Genomic DNA, 24,787 nt, shown 5'->3' with positions numbered 1-24,787 from the left:
CAAACCACCTCACACCTGTTACCACCTGGGCCTATGTTCCAGATGTTGAGTCTGTCTGGAACGTTCTGCCCTAGGTGCCCAACTCCTCCTCCCCAGGGCATTCCCTCCCCCAACCGCATTTCTCCAACAGGCCTAGCACGTTCACCCCACCACAGTTGGCTCTCCCAATTATTTATATTCTGCTCTACCTTTCTTTTTTCCATGGCGCTTAACCATCTTCTAACATGCTTCATATTTTGCTTATTATTGCCACTATTTATTTTTCTTTTTCCTCGCACTAGAATATAAGCTCAATGAGAGCAAGGGCTTACGACAGCTCCTAGAATAGGGCCTGGTTTAGACAGGCCCTCAAATTTTTGAACAGAAGATAATATTTTTAATTTTAAAAATAACTACGAAGTGATATGACTGTTAATGTCCTGAGCCTCTGAAGACAATCTCAAAAGAAGATTCCAAAACTATGTATAGCTTATTAGATTCCTTATTAATATCTCTCTGCCCTTGTAAAAGCCAGTCTCCTTACTTTATGATTATACCTGTAGCATGAGACGTGAGGAATATAAACATAGAAAATGAACAAAATTGAACCAGAGAATATAGTTATTTTGATTAATTTTTAATCAATCTTACTACCAAATTTGTCTCAGAGGTAAGCATTTTTTTCCATATTAACTAATTTTGTGTGGTTGCATTACAGAGCAGTACTAAATTCCCCGTTTTCTCCTGCATCTGGAGTTGAAAGCCTGTATTGGAATTTGTTATCTTTTAAAGGAAGTATTTCTTTTAGAGATACTCCTTTAATAATTCTTTCTTACATTATGCTTTTCTACTGAGAATCATCAATTAAGAGTTAAGTTGTAACATCTGTATGAATGGTTGAATGAAAGGGAATTTACAAATTTTAACTCTGTATTTATCATCGAACCATACAACTTAGTTTTACTATTTTACAGAAGGTGTATATAGTTGAAGGACATGTTTAAGTGCTAAATTCTAAAAATTCTGTTTCATTGTTCTCTTAAGAAACAAAAATGTCGTTTATTTTTAACAGGCTGTGGTGGTAGGAATTTTTTTCCCCACACTTCAGCGTTTGGATGTCTATGTGAACAATGCATTGGTTTGCCCCAAAAATACAGTATGGAACCCTCAACAGAAATACTGTGAACTTAATAGACATCTATACACAGGTATTTCCTCAGAAAAATAGAGTACACATTACATTTGTACTTAATTATGTATGAAATTATTTGCAATGTTTCATTATTAATATTATTAGTTCCTTAGATATTGATGAACACAAGAGAAGATATTGTTAGCCACAGTCCACCAAATTCTAAGATGTGTTTATTTATGAGATATGTGTCCTGAAAGATTATTCCTGATGGAACTCTTATGTACCTGCATACATGCAGATATAAGCTTTTGTGTATCGTGCACATTCCTTTCCCCCCTGAGGACATTTATGTTCTACATGCAGTTCAGCTATTTCTATACACAGAAGAGATTTGGCTTGGAATTTTTACCCTGTTTCCACTTTACTTCTGGTCAGAGCCAAAATTAATTAGCGGTTACCAGAAGTATTGCCAAGAAGGCTAGTATAACATCAGCTGGACATAATGAAGTCATATAAAAAACTCTGAATTTAAATGACGTATATGGGAAAGGCTAAACTTACCCACTTACCAATATTTGCAAGACCAGGATTTATATCTGCTCATGGAAGTCCTTTTCTTAAACAAGGCCAGTAAATAAGGCCAGTACCTTCCATTCCACATGTGCTCTTATCATTTTTAGAAGTGCCCCATAATCTAGGTTAACAATGATATAAATGTGAGCTGCAGATCATAACGTCAGCTAGACACGAGAGTCGGAATGGATAACCCATATTCATTACTGTCTGTGGAGCCAGTCCTATTCCTACTAATCATCTGACTAGCTAGTGCTTCCAGAAATGTTACTATGTGCCAGGCACTGTTCTAAGTGCTTTGTAGATAATAACTCATTGTTACTATATTCTAATAATAGCCCTAGGAGCAAGGCACAGATGAGTAAACTGAGACAAAAGGAGGTGAATCTATTTGCTACAGTCTCTGCCTTAGCTCTGAGAGCTGCCATAACAAAATACCACAAAGTGGGTGGCTTAAAAGCAGAGATTTATTTTGTCACAATTCTGGAGGCTAGAAGTGTGAGGTCAGGGTGCTAGTAGGGTCAGGTTCTGGTGAAAGCTCTCTTCCTCTTGGCTTGCAGATGGCTGCCTTCTCACTGTGTCATCCCAGGGCAGACAGAGCAATGGCAGGCTATCGGCATCTCCTTTTATGAGAGCACTAATCCTTCGTGAAGTTCCCACCCTCATCGAAGGCTAATGACTTATCAAAGGCCCCATCTCCGAATACTCTAACATGGGGTGTTAGGGCTCTAACACGTGAATCTGGGAGGGGGGTGGCACAATTCAGTCCACGGTAATTTAAAGATGGTGAGGGCAGAACAAGGACCTGAACCCAAGTCTGGCTCTAGAAGCCGTGCACTTGACGATTATGTCATACTGCCTCCTTATAAGTTAAGAGAGTCCATGTTATCACGTTTTATATACAAATAACTACCCATATTTACAGCTTAATTTTCATCCCCTTTAATTCTTTTTAAAAATATCCCTTTTGGTACCAAATACTCTATCATTCAAATCGGGGAAATAGAAACTATCTCAACAAACAGTATTTAAGATAGGGAATTGGGGAAAAAAAATTAAGATAGGGAATTGGTTACATAAGTGTTGAAGGGCTGAAAAACACTACTACTACCACCTTCTTATCAACATTTTTTCTGATGCAGCATTGCTTTTAAATGAACATTTTGCTTTGCCACTTAGACTGCAAAATTGCTTCCCTGTATTATGAATCTATACATATTATTTTAGATTACCCAAAATGTTTTATTATGTGTGTCTCTGCTTCCTTCCATTACTGTGAAGGCATGAGGAAGTTACCCAGGATAAATGGTGCGTGCCCCCTCTAAATGTGGTTTGAGGGCATCTTCAATTCGTAATATAAAACCACAGTCTTCAGATTCACAGAACGTTTAAACCAAATTGCTTCTAGAACTTATACTAGTAGAAATGAAAGAAATACTCGGTAATAATGAAATGCCTTCTTATTACCAACTGCAATGAATGTCTATTAGATGCATTAAAAAATTTCTTCTTCTTCCTAAAATTTTATTTTTCTTAGTAAGCCTCACTGTGAAATGTGGTAGGAAGCTACGTGTCCCATTCCAGTACTGTTATATGATTTAGCCTTTGTCTGGGCTCAGTATTTGTTAGTGGATTTATTAGCTCTTAGACATTTTTGATACTCTGCCATAAACATATATATATTCATTCATTTTATATTTATGTAAAAAATCTCAGTCACTTTTACAAAACTCAGTTCCCTAGTAGAATGTTTTTTTCCATTAACCAAAGGTTTTCAGGCTGAAATGTAAACCTGTTTCATTGGTATAAAATCCCTCTGAAATATTTTAGTATATACTTCGGTTGTATTACTTCCTTTTGTCCTTGGTAAAAATAGAAGCACTGAATTGTAAATGCTCTTTAAGAGTTGATGTATAGCTCTGCATAAACTAGATGGCTATTAAAGTTAAATTTACATCTTTAAATTGCCAAATGCCTTTGGTAAAGGCTTTAAAATTCTGAACATGTAAACAGTGCTACCAATATAATATAGGCTCTGGGTTCATAATTGGATTTTATTTCTCAATTATACTGTATCTATAGCTAATTGTTTTTAAAATAAAGGTAATGTGTAATGATGACTGATGGTATTATTTAAGTGGTTGCCTTTAATTTTGCATTCAGTTTTATAAGTGTTTTTTTTAATATGCATACTTTCGTATGGAAGAATAGTGTTGAATATTTTTAGAATTTCCTACATTTAAACAAATATTAAACACTACATGGTAATTGTGGTAACATAGATATTTTTAACTGTGCTGTTTTGGCTTTTTTTCCTCCACAGAGCAATTCCTTCCTAACCTGAATTCCACTGTCCTTGCTGAAAACTACTTTGATAGAACCTACCAGATGCTTTACCTTTTGGTTAAAGGAACTATACCTGTTGAAATCCATACCACTGCTGTCATATTTGTTTCTTTCCAATTACCTGCTGTAACAGAAGATGACTTCTATAGCTCTCATAATCTGGTTAGAAATCTTGCCTTGTTCCTAAAGATACCAAGTGACAAAATCCGTGTCAGCAAATTAATGCGAGGGGAGAGTCTGCGGAAGAAAAGATCCACAGGACTCACGGTGGAATTGGAGATTGGCGATCCTCCTCCTCCGTTCTTAAGCAACGATACTGCAGGTATGAAGAGGAGACATTTGAGTTGGAAGAATGTAATACTAGATCCACATTCACAAATAACCCTTTCAGGGCCTGGTAAACCTGGCCTCAGGAAGTCCCACCAACCCCACATCCTGAGCCCTGTAGGGGCCTAGAGACTCTTTTCCCTACTCTACTCCTGTAATCCCAAAATATTTTGGAATTATGAAGGAACTTTAGCCTCCATTTTGTTATTATAGCAATTAGTGAATTCAACAAAAGGATTTGACCTACTTTAGAAGATTTGAGAGGTGACCTAAGTAATTGACCTTACAGCTGTGAGATTAAGCATAAAAAGAGTCAGTCAACGAAAAAAGGAAGGTAAGAATGTTCAAGTCTAAGGAGAGAGTTGGTAGAAGTGGTGCATTAGAGGAACTGGAGAAGGTCTGACTGGTCTGTGGTGTCAGGGGCCAGGAAGGCCAAGGTGGTGGAGGTGATGTTGAGAGGTAGGCAGGTGCTAGATCATGGGAAACCAAAAGAAGCTCTTTTCTCCATAAGCTAAAACGATTTTGGATATTTTCCCAAGGAATGCGTAGACATTTGGAGATTCTGAGCTGTAATAAAGTCACCAGTATACCCTAACAAATGCAGATGTGCAAGAATATGTTCTATTTTTAATTCCTATGACTGATCCAGTCACCAGCTGTCACATTTTCCTCTGTCCCTCACTCTCTACATCCCCATTTTTTAGGTATCAGAGATAAAAACAAGCTCACTGGTCCGATCAGAGGTATCTTTGCTGCTTTAAATTATTTCCTTAGAATGACTCAGTTTGGGCGTTTGGGTAAATGTTCAGCCCTTCGGATTTTTTCTTTTCCATCTGCTTAAGTTGGTATCAGAATACCAAAGGGGCTTTCCAGTCTTCAGACGCCTATGTTGCCTCTTGTTCTCATAGTCTCTGTTACCGGGTAGGTGGTCTTCTCTGCTCTGCACTGCACTCGAGCTTGTCTTGAGGTGAACTGGACTTTCCTGGCCTTTTGGCATCCATCCCCAGCATGCATTTCCAACTGTGCCATTGTGTTTGGTAGTCAAGCACAAGTCTCAACTAGGCACACCCATCTCCAAAAAAATGAGACTTAGATCCCTATCAGAGGAAGATTACGCCCAGCTAATGAAGCGTAAGCTTCAAGGCCTTATGCTTGTACAAGTCATAGGACGGACCTGGGAGAAGGGACCATTTAATAATGTGACCCAATCATTGTTACTATCAAAGTTGCAGAAGTAGGACTTTTCCTCATTCTTTTTCTTAAAGAGAGCCTCCAAACTGCATAACTTTCAGATTCAGAAAATCTTGATCTGCCTTATCTCTATCCAGCATCTTTTTCCTTATCTCCCAGGGCTCTCTTACATGTCAACCTGGGTACTGAGTGAAGTTCTCGCCTCCTGCCTTTAGGGGTCATCACTCATGACCCCAGGAGGTTTGCTTCCAAGGATTGACCCAGTGCACCTGTCACATACTGTTCTGGAATCCTACCAGCTAGATACCTTCCCTTATGGAGGTAGGCCTGTGGAAAGGCTTTCTGGACTAGACTTGTTGAAGGAAACAGGAAGTATAGTCACTCAGATGTCCAAAGAAACTGACTTATTTCATACATGTGATCTGTATGTGATCTAAATTTCTTCACACACAACCTCTTCCATCCCCTTATCCCCTTTAAGCAGTTTTATTTTGTTAGATTTATCCCAACAGGTATAAGACAGTCTAAGAACATGGAGATGGGGGCAATCGGAGGGACAGGCTAATGGCTTATTTTTCAGACATATTCTGGGTTATAGTTTCAAGTCTCAATGAAAGTCCTACAACCTGGCACAGAGGGATTTCACAGCAAAATATTGGGCAGTGACGAGGAAGGTGTGCAGGTAGGAATACTGTGGGCTCTCCACAGCCTTTGTGTGGGTCAGGATATCCAGGAGTTCTCAGCTGTTGTAGAAAGGGGTGACTGAAGTACTGAGGGGATCTCTGGATAAACAGAGATTGATCAGGAGTAAAAGCTCTTCAGGTTAAGGACTTGGGTTTATTCAGGTGGCAGTCAGCAGAGCTGAATACCTTCACATGTCAAGTGGTCGGAGAAAATCTGTGAACAGTGCAGGCAGGTCAAACGTGCCATGTTGCGCCAAAACCCAGTGAAGGCAAGTGGTAGCCGCAGTCAGGGGCTATGAGGCCCCTTTGTACCTGTGACTGATCACATGAGCCCTCATACCTGGGAAGCCATTTGGAGAAGAATAGAAGGAAGGACTGGGGCAGAGAAGAATAAATCTGAAAGACTAATCATTTATCCAGAGGGTCTGAGTCAACCAAAAGAGACATGTTGAACTGACGGGACTGAAATTCCCTGAGACCATGATTTTCAAAGTGTTATGTGAGATCAACGGCCTCCTCCTTCCTGAGCACCCTGAGCTTCACGGTTTAGCCTTAATGGAGGAGACACAATGCTCAGAGTCCTCAAGGCAGGACTCTGGATATAGAAGGTGCTGGAAAACTAGGCAGGAACTGTTGTCAAGTTCAGTACAGTACACCAAAAAGATCCTGGAGACAGTTGTTTTTTAAAAGATCACTCAGACTACAATGTATAGAATGGAGAGGAAGAAGGACAGAATAGATGTAAGAAAACTAGTTTTAAAGCTGTTTTAGTAAATGATGGCTTTGACTAGGATTTAGGCAATGGGGACAGAGAGTTCTAGAAGCTAGTAACTGATTGTATGTTGCGGAGGAGAAATGAAACAGAAGAAGGGATCAGGCAAAAGTACCACGATCTGACAGATAAGTATGATGAACAGAGGTGCTACTTCCTAGGTACAGAGCATGGTGGGGCCAGTAAGTGTAAGAGGGCCTGCCAGGCTAGACAAAGACAAAAGAAACTGCCTGTTGTGTTAAAATTAACTTTGAAAATCATCAACGTCTAGAGCAAGCAACAGTTTGTGCGTAATGTAGTGTTAACTTCAGAACTTACTAATATACCTCGTGTAAATTCGATGATGCTAATTATCCTTACGCTCCAAAATTAAAACTCTCTTTCTAGGAAATGGTACATGGTGATAGACTTGCATGATGGTGTTTCACTCCTCAATAAAGGATGGCGTGGGAAAGGATTAAATTAAGAGCCGTATATTTTTCCACGATGGTTTCTTTCACTTTTCTTGTATCTATTTTATCTACCTTTGGTTTTTCTTTAATTGCAGCTTAGAAACATATTCTACTGAGTTCTCCACTTTCCTAAGCTCATTCATAGGATTTTGTCATATTGATCTCATGGATGGTGCAAAAGCTACAGAATTCCAGAATGTGGGTGGAGCCATGCAAAAAAAAAAAAGAAAGAAAGAAAGAAAAGAAAAAGAAAAAAAAATGAAAAACTCACAATCTTGTATTCTTATAAGCCATATGTCATGTTACTATTTCCCCATAGGTGGGATGCAGTTATCTGAACTCCAAAAAATCGCTGGGTCTCTTGGAAAAGCTGTAATTTCAGGAAAAACCAGTAGTATCCTTGGATTTAATATCTCTTCCATGTCTATTACCAATCCTATCCCCAGCCCAAGTGATTCTGCCTGGACTAAGGTAAGAAAAAGCAACCAGAAAAATACATCTTAGCTATTTAAAACATTGCTGCTTCTTTCTTCTTTTAACTCTTTATAGTTCAATACAATAATTTAGAGGGCATGTCTTCCTAATTAATGTTGGCTCTTCTTTTTATAGATATAACTAAGATGATAAAATAGTTGAGAAAGGAGCCTATCTTCTAAAAAAATTACTTATTTGTATAAAATGTGCTTTGCTTTGAGTATAAGAATGCTTCATGAATTTGATCAGAGGGAATATTGCAATAAAACTAACTTCATGTATTGAACATATTTTTACACTTATTATTACATATTACACTTAGCCTAGCTAAGATGAATGTGCTCCTCACTGTATTTTATCACGTGAAAACCACGTCATCACTCATGACCATTTATTTACAGGTGACCGCCCAACCCGTTGAAAGGTTTGCATTTCCCGTTCATCATGTGGCCTTTGTGTCCTCCCTGTCTGTGATCACTCAGCCCGTGGCAGCTCAACCAGGACAGCCGTTTTCTCAGCAGCCTTCAGTGAAGGCAGTAGATTCTGATGTAAGTTCTAACTGAAAGCTTTCGCTGAGTGAGGAAATTAAGCTACACCTTTTGGAGAGTGAGCCAACTTCAGTAATCATGGTCCACTGGCAACTGAGGATGACACTTACTGCCTCTTAAAGGCTGGACTAGGGGCGCCTGGGTGGCTCAGTGGGTTAAAGCCTCTGCCTTCGGCTCAGGTCATGATCCCAGGGTCCTGGGATCGAGCCCCGCATCGGGCTCTCTGCTCAGCAGGGAGCCTGCTTCCCTTCCTCTCTCTCTGCCTGCCTCTCTGCCTACTTGTGATCTCTGTCAAATAAATAAATAAATAAATAAATCTTTAAAAGCTGGACTAACACCCATGGCTATAATCTTTCCCTGTTTTGAAAATGTTCCTTTTCAGTGAACTGGCTCCAGTGCCCACCGGTACTTGTGAACTCCTCGTGAAGGGAAAAGAAGCTACTGTGGATTTTAAATTTGCCGCGAGGCGTTGTTTAAAAATGAAGTTTCACGACATCTTGAGAAAACAAAGATGGGAACAGGACAATTAAAATTCTGTACTCTTCTTTTCTTTAGGGTAATTGTGTATCTGTTGGGATTACTTCACTGACTTTGAAGGCCGTACTAAAGGACTCCAATAATAACCAAATCAGTGGTCTGAGTGGAAATACGACAATTCCGTTTAGCAGCTGTTGGGCCAACTACACAGACCTTACTCTGCTTAGAACAGGTGAGTGTACTATTTTGGATCTTCACATATATATCCATAAATAGGAAAAATTATAATTGAACAAAGCATTCTATAATACTCTGGTTAATAAATTAGATAAATTGGAACATTATAGGGGGCACCTGAGTGGTACAGTTGGTTAAGTCTCTGACTCTTGGTTTTGGCTCAGGTCGTGATCTTATGGTCATGAGATCGAGCCCTGTGTTGGGCTCTGTGCTCAGCAGGGAGTCTGCTTGAGACTCTTTCCCCCTCTCCATTCTTCCCCTCACATTCATGCTCTCTCTCTCTCTCTTCCTCTAAAATGAATAAGTAAATCTTTAAAAAAAAAATTGGAACACTCTATCTTGTTTCAGAAAATGAGTCAGATAACATCTAGCTTATAAAAATATATTTAAGATGCAAAACAAAATAGAATTAGAACAAGAAATTAAGGAAATTAAACATAATCTGAGGCTATGCATCAAAATTACATCATGATTCATATTTTTCATCCATTTGTGTACCTTTGTAAATTTTCACTAAATATGCATTACATTTATAATGAAAACAGTTAATATATAGATTTTCAAATTAAAGAAAAGGGAAGTTAATATAGGCTCACATAACTCTAATTCCCCATGCAAGGGTTCAGAGTTGGACTGAAAAGTGGTTTCTAGTCTTTCTGAAAGACAGTGCAAAGGAGAAACATAAGTATTATCATGATTCCACAGTGCCCATCAGGTAAGCAAAGCAGTTGTTGTGGAGACTTCCAACCTGCTCTGAGATCCGAATAGATGTCTCCTGTGAGTTCTCATAAAATATACCCTATGAATCTGGATGAAGTGACATCTTCAGCATTACAGTAAATAGTCATAACTTCCACTGTGATGTTTCTTACATTGTCTTCATACAGGTTGATGGCCTAACTTCAATTGGTAAAAGCCTTTCTACTGAGCCCAAAATAGATAGGTTGTAACGAGTATCTATTCGTGATAGATTGTAGAGTTTCTAAAAGAGAAATGGATACACTGCTTGTACCTGAGACAGGCTTCCATTAATCTGTTACCATTAATCTGGACCCATTAAGACCTTTATTCGACCTAACTTCTGAAAAGTTATATTGGTTCTCCCCACTTCTTACCACCATTCTCTCACACATATATACATACTAAAAGTCAAAATAAAAGTAAGAAGAGTAAAAGAAGTAAAAGGAATTCCAACAATAGTCTGATTTTTTTCATATTAACAAATTATCAAATGCTAAAATCATTCCCCTAAATATTTTTTTCCTTATTTTTTGTTTTTTCTTGCTTTGATCGTGCCCTAAACCACACAAGTTTGGTCTATCTGCTAGGCAGCAGTATCTCAACCGTGTTTGATGGGACTCAAATGGCAATGAGTCCAACGTTCTGTTCCTGGACAAGTACTTAAAGTGATCTATGCACTTGCTGGTTAAGGGCAGTGCCACTTTCATTAAGAGTCAGCCTAAATGAGGCTTTCCAGGAAATGAGGCTCTTAACAAGAACTCTGGGTGAGAAGAAAGTTGCCCACTTCTCCATGAAGGTGGACCCAATCCGGAGACCATGTTCTTCAAACTACCACTTCCAAATAGCAATGTTACAAAATAACCAAGATCACTGGAGTGCTGAGGCAATAGTATAGGCTTTGGTGTACTACTATGATAACAAAATATCATCCTCCTTTTATAGAATAAATTTTCCTTCATAGTTCAAAGTTTCCCTTAGAGTTTCTATCTGACCTGCTATGGCGAACCGCCATTCCTTCTAATCTCTTGCTTGCTTGCTTGCTTGCTTGCCCATTGTCTTACTTTCTTACTGTCATCAAATGTAGGGTCTCAGTCCCCTGGCTATGTATAGTCAAGAAGACTAAATATAGTCATCTCTTCATTATCTTTAGATCAGTTAGCCAGTTTGTAGTTGAACAACTATAAAATTGTAACAATAACAAAGCACATGAGAAAATTAACAAAGCATCATTTTTGTAACTCTTTCTAGTAGACAGCCCCCTCCCCCCCATTACTGCACGTGGGAAATCCCCTTGCAGATTAGACTGGAGCCTAACAGTGTGGTCCCACACCCTCTTCTACTTACAGCTCAATAAAAAAGCAAAGCAAGGGCCACCGAATAGAGGAGGTATGGGTTGTGGTTTCTAACACAGAAAATGGGGATGTGAGAATGAGGTGAGAAAAGGGTAGGAGAAGAAGAAAGTAGTAAAGAGCTGAGGCTGCATCTTCTGGCAACCTGGATAAAAATAGTATTACTACTGCATAATCACATTTGGGCCATGTTTACCTAGCATTCTAGATGATCTACAGTGCTTTTGGTACATAACAAACCAGCCCCAAATCTAATGACTCAAACAACAACCATTTCACTTGCTCACAAAAGTATGGGCCAGGAATTTGGGCAGGGATGGCTTCTGTCTACTCAATGATGTCTGTGTTTTCAGCTGGATTAGCTTGATTGAAGTTATATCCCCAAAGTTTTGATTCTGGATTTTAGCTAGGTTCTTCAGTCCTCCTGCATAGAGTGACATCTCCACAAGGTTCCCTTGGGCTTCCTCATAGTACTGCGGGAGAAAAAAAGAAAACAACCTAAATTCTTTACAAAGGAAAATCATTAAGAAAAAAATACACCTGCTGCAAAAATTCAGTTTTTTTTTTCAAACTGAAAAAAGGAAATACTTAAGTATGCCATTGTCATGAATCATAATGGTGGCAGAAAATTCTGTAGAATAATGACCATCCATCATAAAACTTATAGAATGCATTGCTATTGTTTGTGAAAGCACAACGTGGTCAAAATCTAATTATATTCTATGAGAAAGAAAGAAAGATTTTTTTAAGATAACAGAGAGAGGAATGAAAACCTCAGTGTTGTGACAAGGATTGCAAACTCTATGTGGTAACCACTATTGATGAGACAACAGTCCTAGAAAAAATTATATCAAGGAAAAATATATTAGTTATCTCATGTTTAAAACTGTGGGAAGAGGGGCGCCTGGGTGGCTCAGTGGGTTAAGCCACTGCCTTCGGCTCAGGTCATGATCTCAGGGTCCTGGGATCGAGTCCCGCATCGGGCTCTCTGCTCAGCGGAGAACCTGCTTCCTCCTCTCTCTCTCTCTCTCTCTCTGCCTGCCTCTCTGCCTACTTGTGATCTCTCTCTCTGTGAAATAAATAAATAAAATCTTTAAAAAAAAAAAAACTGTGGGAAGATTTAACCTATAGGTTAAAAAGTATTCAGATGAGTTTTTATGTTTCACACTCAAAAATATCTAATAAGTTTCCTCAAACTTGTCTACCTGAAGTAAGAAGAAAGAAAGGGTCACAATCGTGCAACAAAAAAATTGCATCTGACTTAAAGGAAATGTGGAAAGTGGTGAAATCGCTGAATCAAAGTGGAGGGCATATGGGTGTTTGTTGTACTGTTCTTTCAACTCTTCTGTGTGTTTGAAACTTCAAAATCAAAAGTTTGGTATCCATTCCCATCTCCCCCAACTGAGGCTGAGCCTTCTCTACTCCAAGGTCAAGTATCCAGGGATGGAGCAGAGCCTCAACATCTTCATTCCCCTTCCCTACTGTTCCTCCCTTCAAGCAATCTCTCTCTAGTCCTGGCCACTAAGAAGGCATCCCTAGGGAGCAAGTACTGATGCTACAGAAAAAAAAAATCTGCCCAGATTCTGCTTGCCCATAGTGGATGGGCAAATGGAACTCTAACTCTGAGATCGTCTTTCCACTTACATTTTTACTTAAACTAATCTCTTTGGGCTCAATTTGCAAAAATACTTCATGAGGAATTACATGGTATTTTCCAGTTGATGACAACCCAACAGGGACTGTGTGAAAGCAAATCATAAAAGGAAGTCAGATTCTCTGATGGTTTTTCTTCCTAGGAAAAAATTACAAGATTGAATTTATACTGGATGATGTTGTCCGGGCGGAATCCGGGACTCTGAGCCTCGCAGCACAGTCTGTGTCTGGTGGTGGTGGCACCAGTGGCGGCGGCAACAGCGGCAGAGCATCAGCTGTGGGCACAGCTGCCCAGATAATGGTTCCAGTGGTTAGCTGTCTGCTGGGAAGATTGGTGCTCTTGGAAGTATTTATGGCAACAGTTTTGATTTCAAACATAGATCTAGGTAAGCGTGGTTCCATCTTTTCTGGAATGTATGCGTACTGAGGTTCCAGTAAGTGTTTACTGAATAGAGTCTGAGGGCATGACCACCATGCATGGCACCACTGGGACATGGTCTTGGCCATTGAGAAAGGAATCGCTTCAATGGTAGAGATAAGATGACTCTACAGGAAATGCCATTTACATTACACAGTGGCACATGAGAATGTAGGGAATGGGAAGGTAATGTTGGACTCTTTTTCTGTTACAAGGGGCAGAAGCTCAGCTCGAATTGGTTTTAGATGGTAAAATGACTCTCACGTAACTGAGAAGTCCAGTTGTAGTGTGATTTCTGCTATAGCTAGACCTAAGGACTCACACAATATGATCGAAAACTTGTGTCTCTCCATCTCTTGGCTCCATGCACCTTGGTGGTAGACTCACTTACAAGCAGACTCTTTACTAACCAACCCCCCCTCCCAGACCTCATGGCAAGGATACCGCCTGTGTCTTCACGTGCATTCTAATAGCCCAGCAACCGATGCAGAAAGAACAAAACTCTTTCTCAACTCCTTCAGCAAAATCGCAAAGCAATATCATTGACCTAGCTTGGTCACATGTCCATTCTCAGGCCAATCACTGGGCCACCTGTGTTCTAATTAGCCTGGCCTGGCTCACATGGAGGGAAGTGCCTGGGATGGTGGAGATGTGGTTCCACAAAGAGAATCCAAGTCCTAGTACCAGAACTCGCAAGCAGACAAAGATGGTGACTATTAGGGAGTTTCAAAGGAGGGAGAAGTCCCAGTGGGTGACAATGGGTAGGATCACAGTTGGTGTCACCCATCAGCAGCAGCACTTTATAGACAGGATTATAAAAGAGGAATAAAATGTGAAATGGAAGGGAAGGTGCTCCACAACAGGGACATGATAGGAGCAAAGCAAAAAGTGGGAGTGAAAAAGAACATCTTCAACTCTCCGTGTTCAGCATGGAATTCCTCATCTCTTCCTTCCAAAGGTGTTTCCCTTCCTGCTGCCTGATCCTGGTTAGTGCCAGTGTCATCTTTCTTATATCTTAGGCTGATACTTCTTAGACTTCCCTCTCCCCTTCAAGCTCCATGTTCCTTCAGGGTGCTCTGGGGCATCTATCTCCATCCATAATGTCACGTATCTCTTCCTCCTTTTTAAAGTCTTGCTGTTCCTCTTATAACTCTCCTTTTTCACTCCTTGACCTCCTACAGTAGCCTCCTGAATTCCCTGCTTCTAAACTCCTCACTTGCAGCCTCTCTTCCATATTGTTGTCATACTTACCTTCCTACAGGTTCATGTAGTAATATGTCATGTCAAATCCTCGAAGATTCCTTACTACATGCCAATTACAATCAACCCCAGAGTCCCTGAAGCCAGTCTAGAAGACTGCTTCCTGTTCCAGATCATTCCTAGAGAAGATGCTTGCCGTCCCACATATTCCCTCCATCTGGGCTTTGCTTTACTCATCAGACCTACTTGCGGCGTGCTGCCTGCCCTGCTCAAAATCTCCATCCTCCATCAGGTTTCCCTTCTTCCTTCCCACTCTGTGATCCGTTTAATGCTCCTTTCCCTTGTTCCCCAGTTGTGCTTTGTTTCTACCATTGTTATGGCCTTTTCTGTGGTGTACTTTTATTTAACTTAGACATATGCAAATCTATCTTCTTTACTAAATTGTGAGCACTCAGAAGGTAAGGCTACAAGCCATATTTATTATAGATGCTTTAATTGATTTTAACTCTCAAAAGGGAGATAAGTCCTCCCTGCTACTGAGGGGAAATGAGGGGCATTATAGGCAAACTGTAAGAAGCTTTGATTGGCAGATACTAATCAGTTTGCAGTTGATCTAATGGGGGGAAAGATGGGAGAGTTTCTGACAGAATAATGAAATGAAAGCATCACATAAGAAATACTGGTAAGATTTAAGAAGTTGAAAACAGTTCTGGGTATTGGTTGCACAGCAGTGTGAAACTTAACACTACTGAGCTGTCCACTTTAAAAACGATTAAAATTTTATGTTCTATGGATTTCACCCCACCTAAAAATAAAATTTTTAAAAAAATCAGTATTGATCTACATACAACTAACACAGATCTCCAAAACCCAAAAGATGATAAATATCCTAAGTTATAAGATGCCTAGTTAGATTCTTGTATTTGAGTAAAGATCAAAATTAAAAGAAGGATCTAAGAAGAATTTGAGATGGGGTAGCACTTTAAAAAGATACTGAAAAATTTCGAGGAATAAAAGCCAAGACTATATTTTAAATTTAAATATAGGTGAGGTCAGGATGAAGAGACACATTAAGGCTGGTTCTGGGAGCGGCAGCACAAACGGGAGAGGTTGGGGTTTCAAGAACAGTGATGGAACAGAAAGGAATAATCCTTTCTTTCCTCTTAATGGCAGAAGTTAATTAGGAGCCAGGTGTCGAGGGCAAAGGTGGTTTGAGGAGACTCGGTCCTGGCCTCTCACAGCTGAACATGGAAGAGTGGGTTTGGAGCTAAGGGACCATAGGTAAATGACCAGCCCACAAGTTATTGTATTTTAATGCAAGTTTTCTTATTTTTAGAATTCTTTTTTTTAAGATTTTATTTACTTATTTGACGGAGAGAGAGATCACAAATAGGCAGAGAGAGGCAGAGAGAGGAAGGGAAGCAGGCTCCCTGCCTATCAGAGAGCCCGATGTGGGGCTCGATCCTCATTCCCTGGGATCATGACCTGAGCTGAAGGCAGAGGCTTTAACCTACTGAGCCACCCAGGTGCCCCTATTTTCGGAATTCTAATAAAAGTAAAACCGGTTGTCCATTTTATACTAGCATGACAGGCATTGCTTAAATTTTTTTTCAGAAGTATTAAAATCTAAGGTGTTAAGTACTGTATCTTTGTGCTTTTTGTATTTCCCCTGTTAAATGTATTGTTTTCTAATTGTATTCACTGACTTTCAGCCTGCTTATTCCTGACAACTTTGGGATTTTATAAAGTTCAGGAAATTCTATTTTCAAGTCATTAGTAAATGCTGTTGTTTCTGGCATTTTCTTTAGGGCTTTTTTCCCAGATAGAAAAGTCAATCAACATCTCCTTTTCCCCTAAATAATCTATCATTCTTCAATTAAAACATAAGGTGATTTTAAAAAAAACAAACATAAGGTGATTTAAATACCATTGTCCTAATCCATTTGGGCTGCTGTCACAAAATACCACCAACTGAGCGGCTTATCAACAACAGAAATTTATTTCTCTCAGTTCTGAAGGCTGGAAGTCTGAGATCAGGGTGCCATGACCCTCACGTGAGGGCCCACTTCCAGGTCACAGACTGTGTCCTCACAGGGTAGAAGGCCTAGGGAGCTCTGTGTGTCTTTTGTAAAAGCACTAATCCCATCATGAGGACTCCACCCTCAGGACGAAGCACCTCCCAAAGGCCCCACCTCCAAACCATCTCATTGGGTGTTAGGTTTTCAACATAGGATTTTTTTTTTTTTTAAGATTTTGTTTATTTGACAGAGAGAGAGAGAGACAGCCAGAGAGGGAAACACAAGCAGGGAGGAGTGGGAGAGGGAGATGAAGGCTCCCCCGCTAAGCAGGGAGCCCAGTGGGGGTCTCCATCCCAGGACCCCAGGATCATGACCTGAGCTAAAGGCAGACCCTTAACTGACTGAGCCACTCAGGTGCCCCTCAACATAGGAATTTGGGGGGAATGCATTCACACCATACTAACTATTAATGAAATGCAATGCTGGGATTTTTATAACTTTGCATTCTGAATTAACAATATTTTATTTATAAGATGGCCACAAAGTTCCAGTAAATAAAATGACAACTTGAATGTGAAAAATACAAAGCTTAAGCACCGCTATTTTCTCTCCCCAGTTCTACAAAAAGAGAGCATTACTGATTCTAAAAGTACACTGATAAACTCTGAAATACTAATTTTTAAATAGTACTTTTGCCTGATTAACCATACCATGAAATATTAGAAGCGTTAAATAAATGAAACCTATTTTAAACCACACTGGATGTTACTACCACTTAAAAATGATACTTGTGTTGTTTTCATTTTTCAGGATACAACTGAAGTGCTGTCCTGGAGAACAGGCTGAAAACTTTTAAAGATATAAGAGCTGCTTTTTATGAACTATTTTGTTGCAGAAGACAAAGTCTATAGCATTTTCAAGAAAATAAGCTAAACATATTTTTGTAATATAGAAAATGTACTAATTAGCTTTAATCACAAAAATCAGATTTCTTCAAAATATAAATTTCCTTTTGATTCCTTACATTTGTATGTTCTTATTTCATTAAAAAAAAAAACTTTAAGAAGTCTTTGATGTGGAAGCTGATATGCCATCTCCAAGTTGTTGTACCTACAAATCTTAGAGTCCTTTATTTATATTGTTAAAAGAGCTTGTCTAGTTTGGACTTAACCACTCCTAGATAAGATTGGAAGCATTTTGAATTTGTGTACGGACTGGGGGATCTGACTTCCTCTATCCATTCATGGAACTCCAATTTCCTAAGCTATTCTGATTTCCAAGGATTTTGGAGAAAGAGACTGTTTTAGACCTCTTCCAGACTAAGTTGCTGATTCTAAGATCCATAGTAATCTCAGAAATTCTAGATTGCCCTGCATTTCTGAGCCTACCAAACCCTGGCCATTCTTCTAAGAAGAGTTTTTGTTGTTGCCTCTGGAACAACCTTTGGAACAAGGCCAAACTTTCTCTGCTTACCCTCATTCCCACTTAAAACTGCCTCCACTAAGAGTGTGACTTCGCTTAACCCCATGTTATACCATAAGAAATACTTATTTTCAGGAGAGTACTAAGGGAATGGAAGAAAATAAATAAAATAAGGGAATGCAAGAAAAGTCACAATTCCAAAGCTCTCATTTTGTAAAAATTGCACTTTTCACTCAGAAAATCCTAAAGGAGACTGCTTAATTTTGAGGAAGAACTCTCAGTAAAGGCATTGTAGCCATGTCCAGAGCAAGAAGAGCTGGTACTCAGAAAGTACCTGGTTCCTTCCAGCAAGCACTTGGAAATGGCCGAGAAAATTCAACAAAGCCCAGACCTTTCTCTTCTGTATGGCATTTCCTAGTATATTCACCCCACATTATTGTTAATCTTGCTTAAGAAAAATTATAAACATTTATTGGGTAGCAAATCCAAATATCTTTGTATATATGTTTGGCATTTTCTTCAAAGAAACATTTAGTATTTACTAGAAACCAGGCATTCTAGTGAGAAGACTACATGGCATAAGATGCTGTCTCTCTACCTTCTAACAGTTCCTTCCTAAGGTAATTGGGGAAGTAGTGGTGGAAAAGGTCACATTGATACAATATGGTATGTGCGGGCCATAGACAGAGGGTACTCAAGGGGCCCTTGGCTGATAAGAGGCGTCATCCTAAGAAGATCCATGATGGCCAGCTTCCAAAGATGAAGCCTGAGATGAGTGTTAGGAATAAAGCATGAGATGAGCCAAGGAGAAGAGTCCTGGAAGAAGATATGGTGGCAGGAATTAAGGCTGGAACACCAGTAGATAGTGGGTTTCTTGAAGGCAGGCATTCCCTTTTTCATCATTTCTTCCTGCCATCTTTTTTTTTTTCCTTAAAGATTTTACTTGACACAGAGAGAGAGTACAAGCAGTGGGAGCAGCAGTGGAAGAGGGAGAAGCAGGCTCCATGCTGAGCAGGGAGCCCTGATGCAGGGCTTGATCCCAGGACCCTGAGATCATGACCTGAGCCAAAGGCAGACGCTTACACAACTGAACCACCCAGGTGCCCCCTTCCTGCCATCTAATAAAACATCCAGCACTAGTGGACCCTGATACACTGGCAAACAAATGAAGCATGGAGTGTGGGGACATCAGCCACAGTCTGATATTCCTGGAGCGCCAGTGTGACCTGAGGAAAGGCATGAGGCAGGCTGGAAGGAGAGACAGCAGTCTTCTATGACATGCCATCAGAGGGGCTTGAATTTATTCCGTAGGTCCCAGGGATGCAGTGTTACTAAATGACGTATCTCCTTGTTTCATAAGATGCTTGAGGTAAGCAAAATTTGAAAAGAACACAAGAAAAAGGAATTAATCCTTCCCATCCAGGGAGGTGGGTGGGGACAATACTAGGGTAAGAAAATAGTGTCAAATACCATGTACATCTTTGACATTATTTTACCTATACCCTTCAAAACAGAAATGCTTCAACCTTGATCTGAATCCATTATGTATTCAATTTGGGAAACCTATTCGAAGCAGGTGGAGAGCCACATCTTTCTTCAGCGTTCGTCAGTGAGCATTTTCAGCCTCCTCAGCCTGGCACCATCTGCCAGAAGTGTTCAACCTCTGATGAAAGAAACATTTCTATGGAGAGTAGCTACAGACACAGTGTGTAAGATTAAAAAGAAAAGGACCTGCCATAGGGGTTATTGAATAGGTGCTTGAATACCTGGGGACAATCTGACAAGCTATAACCCTCTTGGCATCTTACTTACAGGTCCTACTACGCTACGTGGGTGATGATCCAATTATTCTAAAATTAGAGAACTCCCTATTAAAAAACTTCTCTTTCAGAAATTCTGTTCACCCATGACAAGTTGATTTCATTAGAGAAGTTCCTTTGGGTTAAGGGTTGTCTATGCCTTTGACTTCTCTAACATGCTTCACACACACTGTGCCCGTGGTAAGCGTGGAAGAAATGGTTTCATTAAACAAATGAATAAACTGCATGAAGAAACTTTTCCTCTACCAGATTTCTGAGATAAAAAAGTCCTTCCAAAATATTATAGAAATTACACTTTATCCTAACTTACTGCCTTAACATTTCAAATAACAAGTGTATAAAATTCACATCCAGTTAGACAACACGAGTTATGGTTGCTATGGTAATGGGCTCAGAGCCTGTGAGCAAAAAAAAATGATTCTTTTTGGGCAGGATATTTATGAATGTGTCTGGTTACATGGCAAGAGTATTTTCCTTTGGCTTTTCTCTAGAGTAATTTATATATTCAGGCAGATGATCCTTTATGCATATAAGTTCTCCCTAGGAAGAGAGAAAGTAAATATGTTAAGCTTTTTATACTGAAAATATCAAGTATGGTTATAACATGGATTTAATTCTCACTTGTAAAGGATTTAACTTCAGATAAAAACCACACCAAGAAATATATATTTCATGGTGAGGAGGTGAGTAAAGAAATATATAGTATATACAGACAAATGTTTCTAACAAGAATTGTCGGCATGTCTGATATTTTAACGAGCCAGAGGTGGTCACAGGGGGATTCAGGAACAGCAGTTTGAAATTAAGAGATTAAAAGCGAGACACATGATTACCCAAGTGAATTTGAATTGATGGACAACAGCAAATCTCTGTTTTGAACGGGACATTTATTATGAAGAAGCTTTAAAAATACTTATATTAATCATACAGCAAAGTACCAAGCTGACTCAGAGGAAGGAAAACATAAAATACAAAAGTTAAGAGATCATTATGAGAATTCTGGTGTGCTAAAATGATGGACATGGAAAAGAAAGAATGGACAGAACTTGGCAACAGACCCCGTTTTGAGCAACATGTCCCATAAGAAGTGAGAAAAAGCACAGAGAGGGTAGGGTTGTGGGTGCTTTCCTTGTAACAGCTATTTTTTCCACCCTCTGTCTTTAAAATCAAAGAGACAAAGGAGGTAGGGGATGTACTCAGAGCAAAACTTTAAAACTCTTCTTTCCCCTTTTTTATGTGTAACTAACAAAATGTGTCTATTTCTGGTTGCTGGTGACAGAAAATTCTCTCCTGTTTTCCTGGAAGCTCTATTCCCTGCTGTGAGCAGAAGATTCTACTGCACTTGAAGATGATTAAACTTCCATTGATCTGCTTTTGTTTCCAACACATTTCCATATACATTATGCCACTTTGTAAAATAATCCTATGAGGGAGGAATTATTAATCTAATTTTGTAGATGAGAAAATTAAGGCTCAAACGTGTTCAAGCTATAGCTATTGTTCATGTTATAGCTGAATGAACTGGGCTTTGTTGGTTTAGCGTTGTTTCATTTTTAAGTTTTCAATTCATGTACAAGACAGATCATGTTATACGTATGACAAGCTGTTACTTGTGTGAATCTCAATACATTTACCCTTAGAAAAAATAAATGGCCCTACATTGCCAGATCTGCTCAGATCAAGTCTACTTAACTCATAATACAGCTGAACTATATCATAGCTCTAATAACAATGTGGCCAAGAGGTATTACACGGTTGCACCTCACTCCCGAAACACAGAAGTGAAGAATTCATGATATCTTTTCATTTGAAGCCATTTCTGACAAAGGACATAGATTATTTTTCTCTATTCCTAGCTAGGCCTCTTCCAGAGGTTAACTTGGTTAACTCTAAATTGTTCCTAAACCTTGGATCTTCCTGTGTTTAGCAATAAAAATCATTATAAAGATACACTGTACTAATATTTATAATAGAAAATATTTAAATGCTTCAGAGAGAGTCAAGTTTATTTTAACAGAAAAATGTAAAAACCTGCTTCAGACTTGTTGGTTTCTCTATTAAGCAACTGACCCTGTTAAATGGTGATGATGGAGATTAAAAAATGTTACGATTTTCCAGAATATTAAAATGTATGATTTTGAAAGGAAGCACAATTCTCTAGAATAGAAAGATCAATAAAACAATCCATTAAAATTATCATCAGAATATCCTTTGCTCTCAAACATATCTATTCAAAACTGTCCCTGTGAGCTCCAAGGCTTTGTTTTGCTTGCTCAAGAAATGAATGTGACTTTATAAACTGCATTCAACCGTGGACAGCTGCTCATTAACAAAAAGCCATTACAGTCCAAGTCAAAACAGCAGGTCTAAAATTATGCTTGAGGAAAAACCATCCCTTTAGTGAAAAGCCAGAGAACTGGGTTATGGAGATTGGGAAGTACTGGGCTGTGTTTGCAAGGTCTCCCTGTCTGCCCCAACTACTGGGCAGAGATGGGAGGTCTGTTGACAAAACACTGCCCAGACCCACTGGGAGAACTCAGAGCAACAAAGCTTATAAAGGCTTTGACTTGGGAAATTAAATGGTGAGTTGGAAGCTGATAAAAGTGAATAAACCGAGCTGGTGATTGGAGATTGGGTAGAGGAAAATCAGAGAATTTAAAGTAGGCAAAGCAGTCTGAACAAAGAGCAAGTAGAATTAACTGTAACACACTGAGTACCGGCAATTAAGAAAGCTCTTTCAGGGTGCCTGGGTTGCTCAGTGGTTAAAGCCTCTGCCTTTTGCTCAGGTCACAATCTCAGGGTCCTGGGATTGAGCCCTGCATTGGGCTCTCGGCTCAGCAGGGAGCCTGCTTCCTCCTCACTCTCTGCCTGCATCTCTGCCTACTTGTGATCTCTGTCAAATAAATAAATAAAATCTTAAAAAAAAAAAAAGAAATCTTTCATACACCAAGTCCATCCCTTATCCTCCTCCCACTTGACATTTGGTGGGCCCCATCCCCACCACACCCAAGCCTTGGGCAGAGGACTGGACTTCAAATTGCACACTCTCAAGAGGTGGTCCCCATGCAACATCCCACATTATTGGCATCTATGATCCCCAATTATGGAATTACTACTCAGTGACTAAAGAGGATTTTAAGTTATTATTTCATAGATACTTTTAAAGTAAACTAAGTTTGCAATCTTTGACAATTTTTGTCTTTTATTGTATTGGAAACAAGTATTCACTAACTAGCTGCTTCTAGAAAAATATGTATACCTTTTGTTTTATTTCATTTGGATGAATTTAATAAATTTAATAAAGAAAAGTGAAGAATAAAGAAGAAACAGTATCATGGGGATATAATAATTTGAAGCAAAGATACGTGTCTAAGAAAAATCATTTTGACAATGTTTATGTCAAGATGTAGCCTATTTTGGATTATTGATTAGGGGGATCAAAAAAATTTAGAGACGCTGAATTCTTAGAATTTAGGGGTTTGAAGAGTTTAAGGTTAGAACAGGTGTTTAAAATGCTGTAGAGGATTTAGTGGATTTAGGGAGGCGTAACCGGGAATGGTGATGCAATAGTGCAGTGGTGGTAGTGGTGGTGGTAGTAGTACTCCTAGTACTTGTACTACTAGTACTACTAGCAGTAGCTGTAGTAGTAGTAGTAGTGGAGCAGCAGCAGCTGGGGTAATAGTTATTAATACCCGGTGCGTTGGCTATGTGCCAGGCTCTGCCCTAAAGGCTTTGAAAGGGTTAGCCATCCTGTGAAGTGGTGTTATTATGGTCGTCTTACTGATGAGGAAGCTGAGCTTTCGAGATGAAATAATGTATCCAAGGTTACACAGAATCATTCTAGAGGAAAAGTTGTAAACATTTTCTTTCTTCCCCTCTTGGAGATAAACAGGTCAATGAATAGAAGTGTGGTACAGATCAGAGTGCAGGGGTGGGTGGATACTAGAAAGTAAGTGGGTAGATGGAGGCCAGTCAGGGTGATAGGACAAAGATAGTTGTAGTCACAAAACAGAAAAACATGAACAGCTTTCAGCCTCTGACCACACAAATTGTCGCAGACAGTTTTCTGAGAGCCCCTCGCCCACAAGCAAAGAACTCTGGCCTTTTCATAGCATACAGGATAAAAAAAAAAAGAGACTTCAAAATCTTAAGTTTGGGAGAACGGCCAGCCTACGAGGCGGGAGGAACAAATGCAGGGTCGAGGTTAAGTTCCGTTTCTTAACCTTCAAAGGAAATTCAATCAAAAGTTACTTGGAGGGGCGCCTGGGTGGCTCAGTGGGTTAAAGCCTCTGCCTTCGGCTCAGGTCATGATCCCAGGGTCCTGGGATTGAGACCCGCATCGGGCTCTCTGCTCAGTGGGGAGCCTGCTTCCTCCTCTCTCTCTCTCTCTCTGACTGCCTCTCAGCCTATCTCTATCTGTCAAATAAATAAATAAAACCTTTAAAAAAAATAAAAAAAGTTACTTGGAGGAGGCAAAGTCCTGAATTAAACTCAACGTTTCAGGGGCACCAGGGTGGCTCAGTGGGTGAAGCCTCTGCCTTCTGCTCAGGTCATGATCTCAAGGTCCTGGGATCCAGCCCCGCATCCGGCTCTCTGCTCAGCAGTGAGCCTGCTTCCCCCTCTCTCTGCCTGCCTGCCTACTTGTGATCTGTCTGTCAAATAAATAAATAAAATCTTAAAAAACAAAACAAAACAAAAAAAACCTCAACGTTTCGCACTCCTAAATTGGAGGAACGATTCTGGCCTACCGACAGCCAAATCGTCCTAAGACGGCCCGCAGATCCCTCATTTTCTGCAATCTAAACACGGCCTTCCCTTGGTTCCACCGGGTAGGGGGAGTCTGCAGGTAGAAAGGAAAGGGGCATGATTCGGGCGGAGGTACTCTGCACAGAAAGCAGGACGACAGGGAAGAAGCCCAAGCACTTTGGAAAAGAACAGCCCGCACAGCCGGCAACCTTCACAGAAAACCTAC

The 24,787-nt window shown here is 39.8% G+C and overlaps 1 protein-coding gene across 1 annotated transcript in view; it reads left to right on the top strand.

The window, feature by feature from the left end:
• Nucleotides 1-17,426, top strand: part of LOC111146633 (PKHD1 like 1) — a 183,716-nt gene extending 166,290 nt beyond the window's left edge. The window contains exons 76-78 of the mRNA XM_022502266.1: nt 9,036-9,189; nt 13,081-13,323; nt 17,384-17,426. Coding sequence (XP_022357974.1) covers nt 9,036-9,189; nt 13,081-13,323; nt 17,384-17,394 — 408 coding nt within the window. The 3' untranslated portion in view covers nt 17,395-17,426. The remainder of the gene's footprint in view (nt 1-9,035; nt 9,190-13,080; nt 13,324-17,383) is intronic.
• The last annotated feature ends 7,361 nt before the right edge of the window (nt 17,427-24,787 follow it).

Source organism: Enhydra lutris, unplaced genomic scaffold (assembly GCF_002288905.1).
Source record: "Enhydra lutris kenyoni isolate GAN:26980312 unplaced genomic scaffold, ASM228890v2 scaffoldscaffold14, whole genome shotgun sequence".
Classification (NCBI taxonomy): Eukaryota; Metazoa; Chordata; class Mammalia; order Carnivora; family Mustelidae; genus Enhydra; species Enhydra lutris.
Note: the sequence above shows the minus strand (reverse complement) of the source record. Positions and strands in the feature narration are given on the sequence as shown.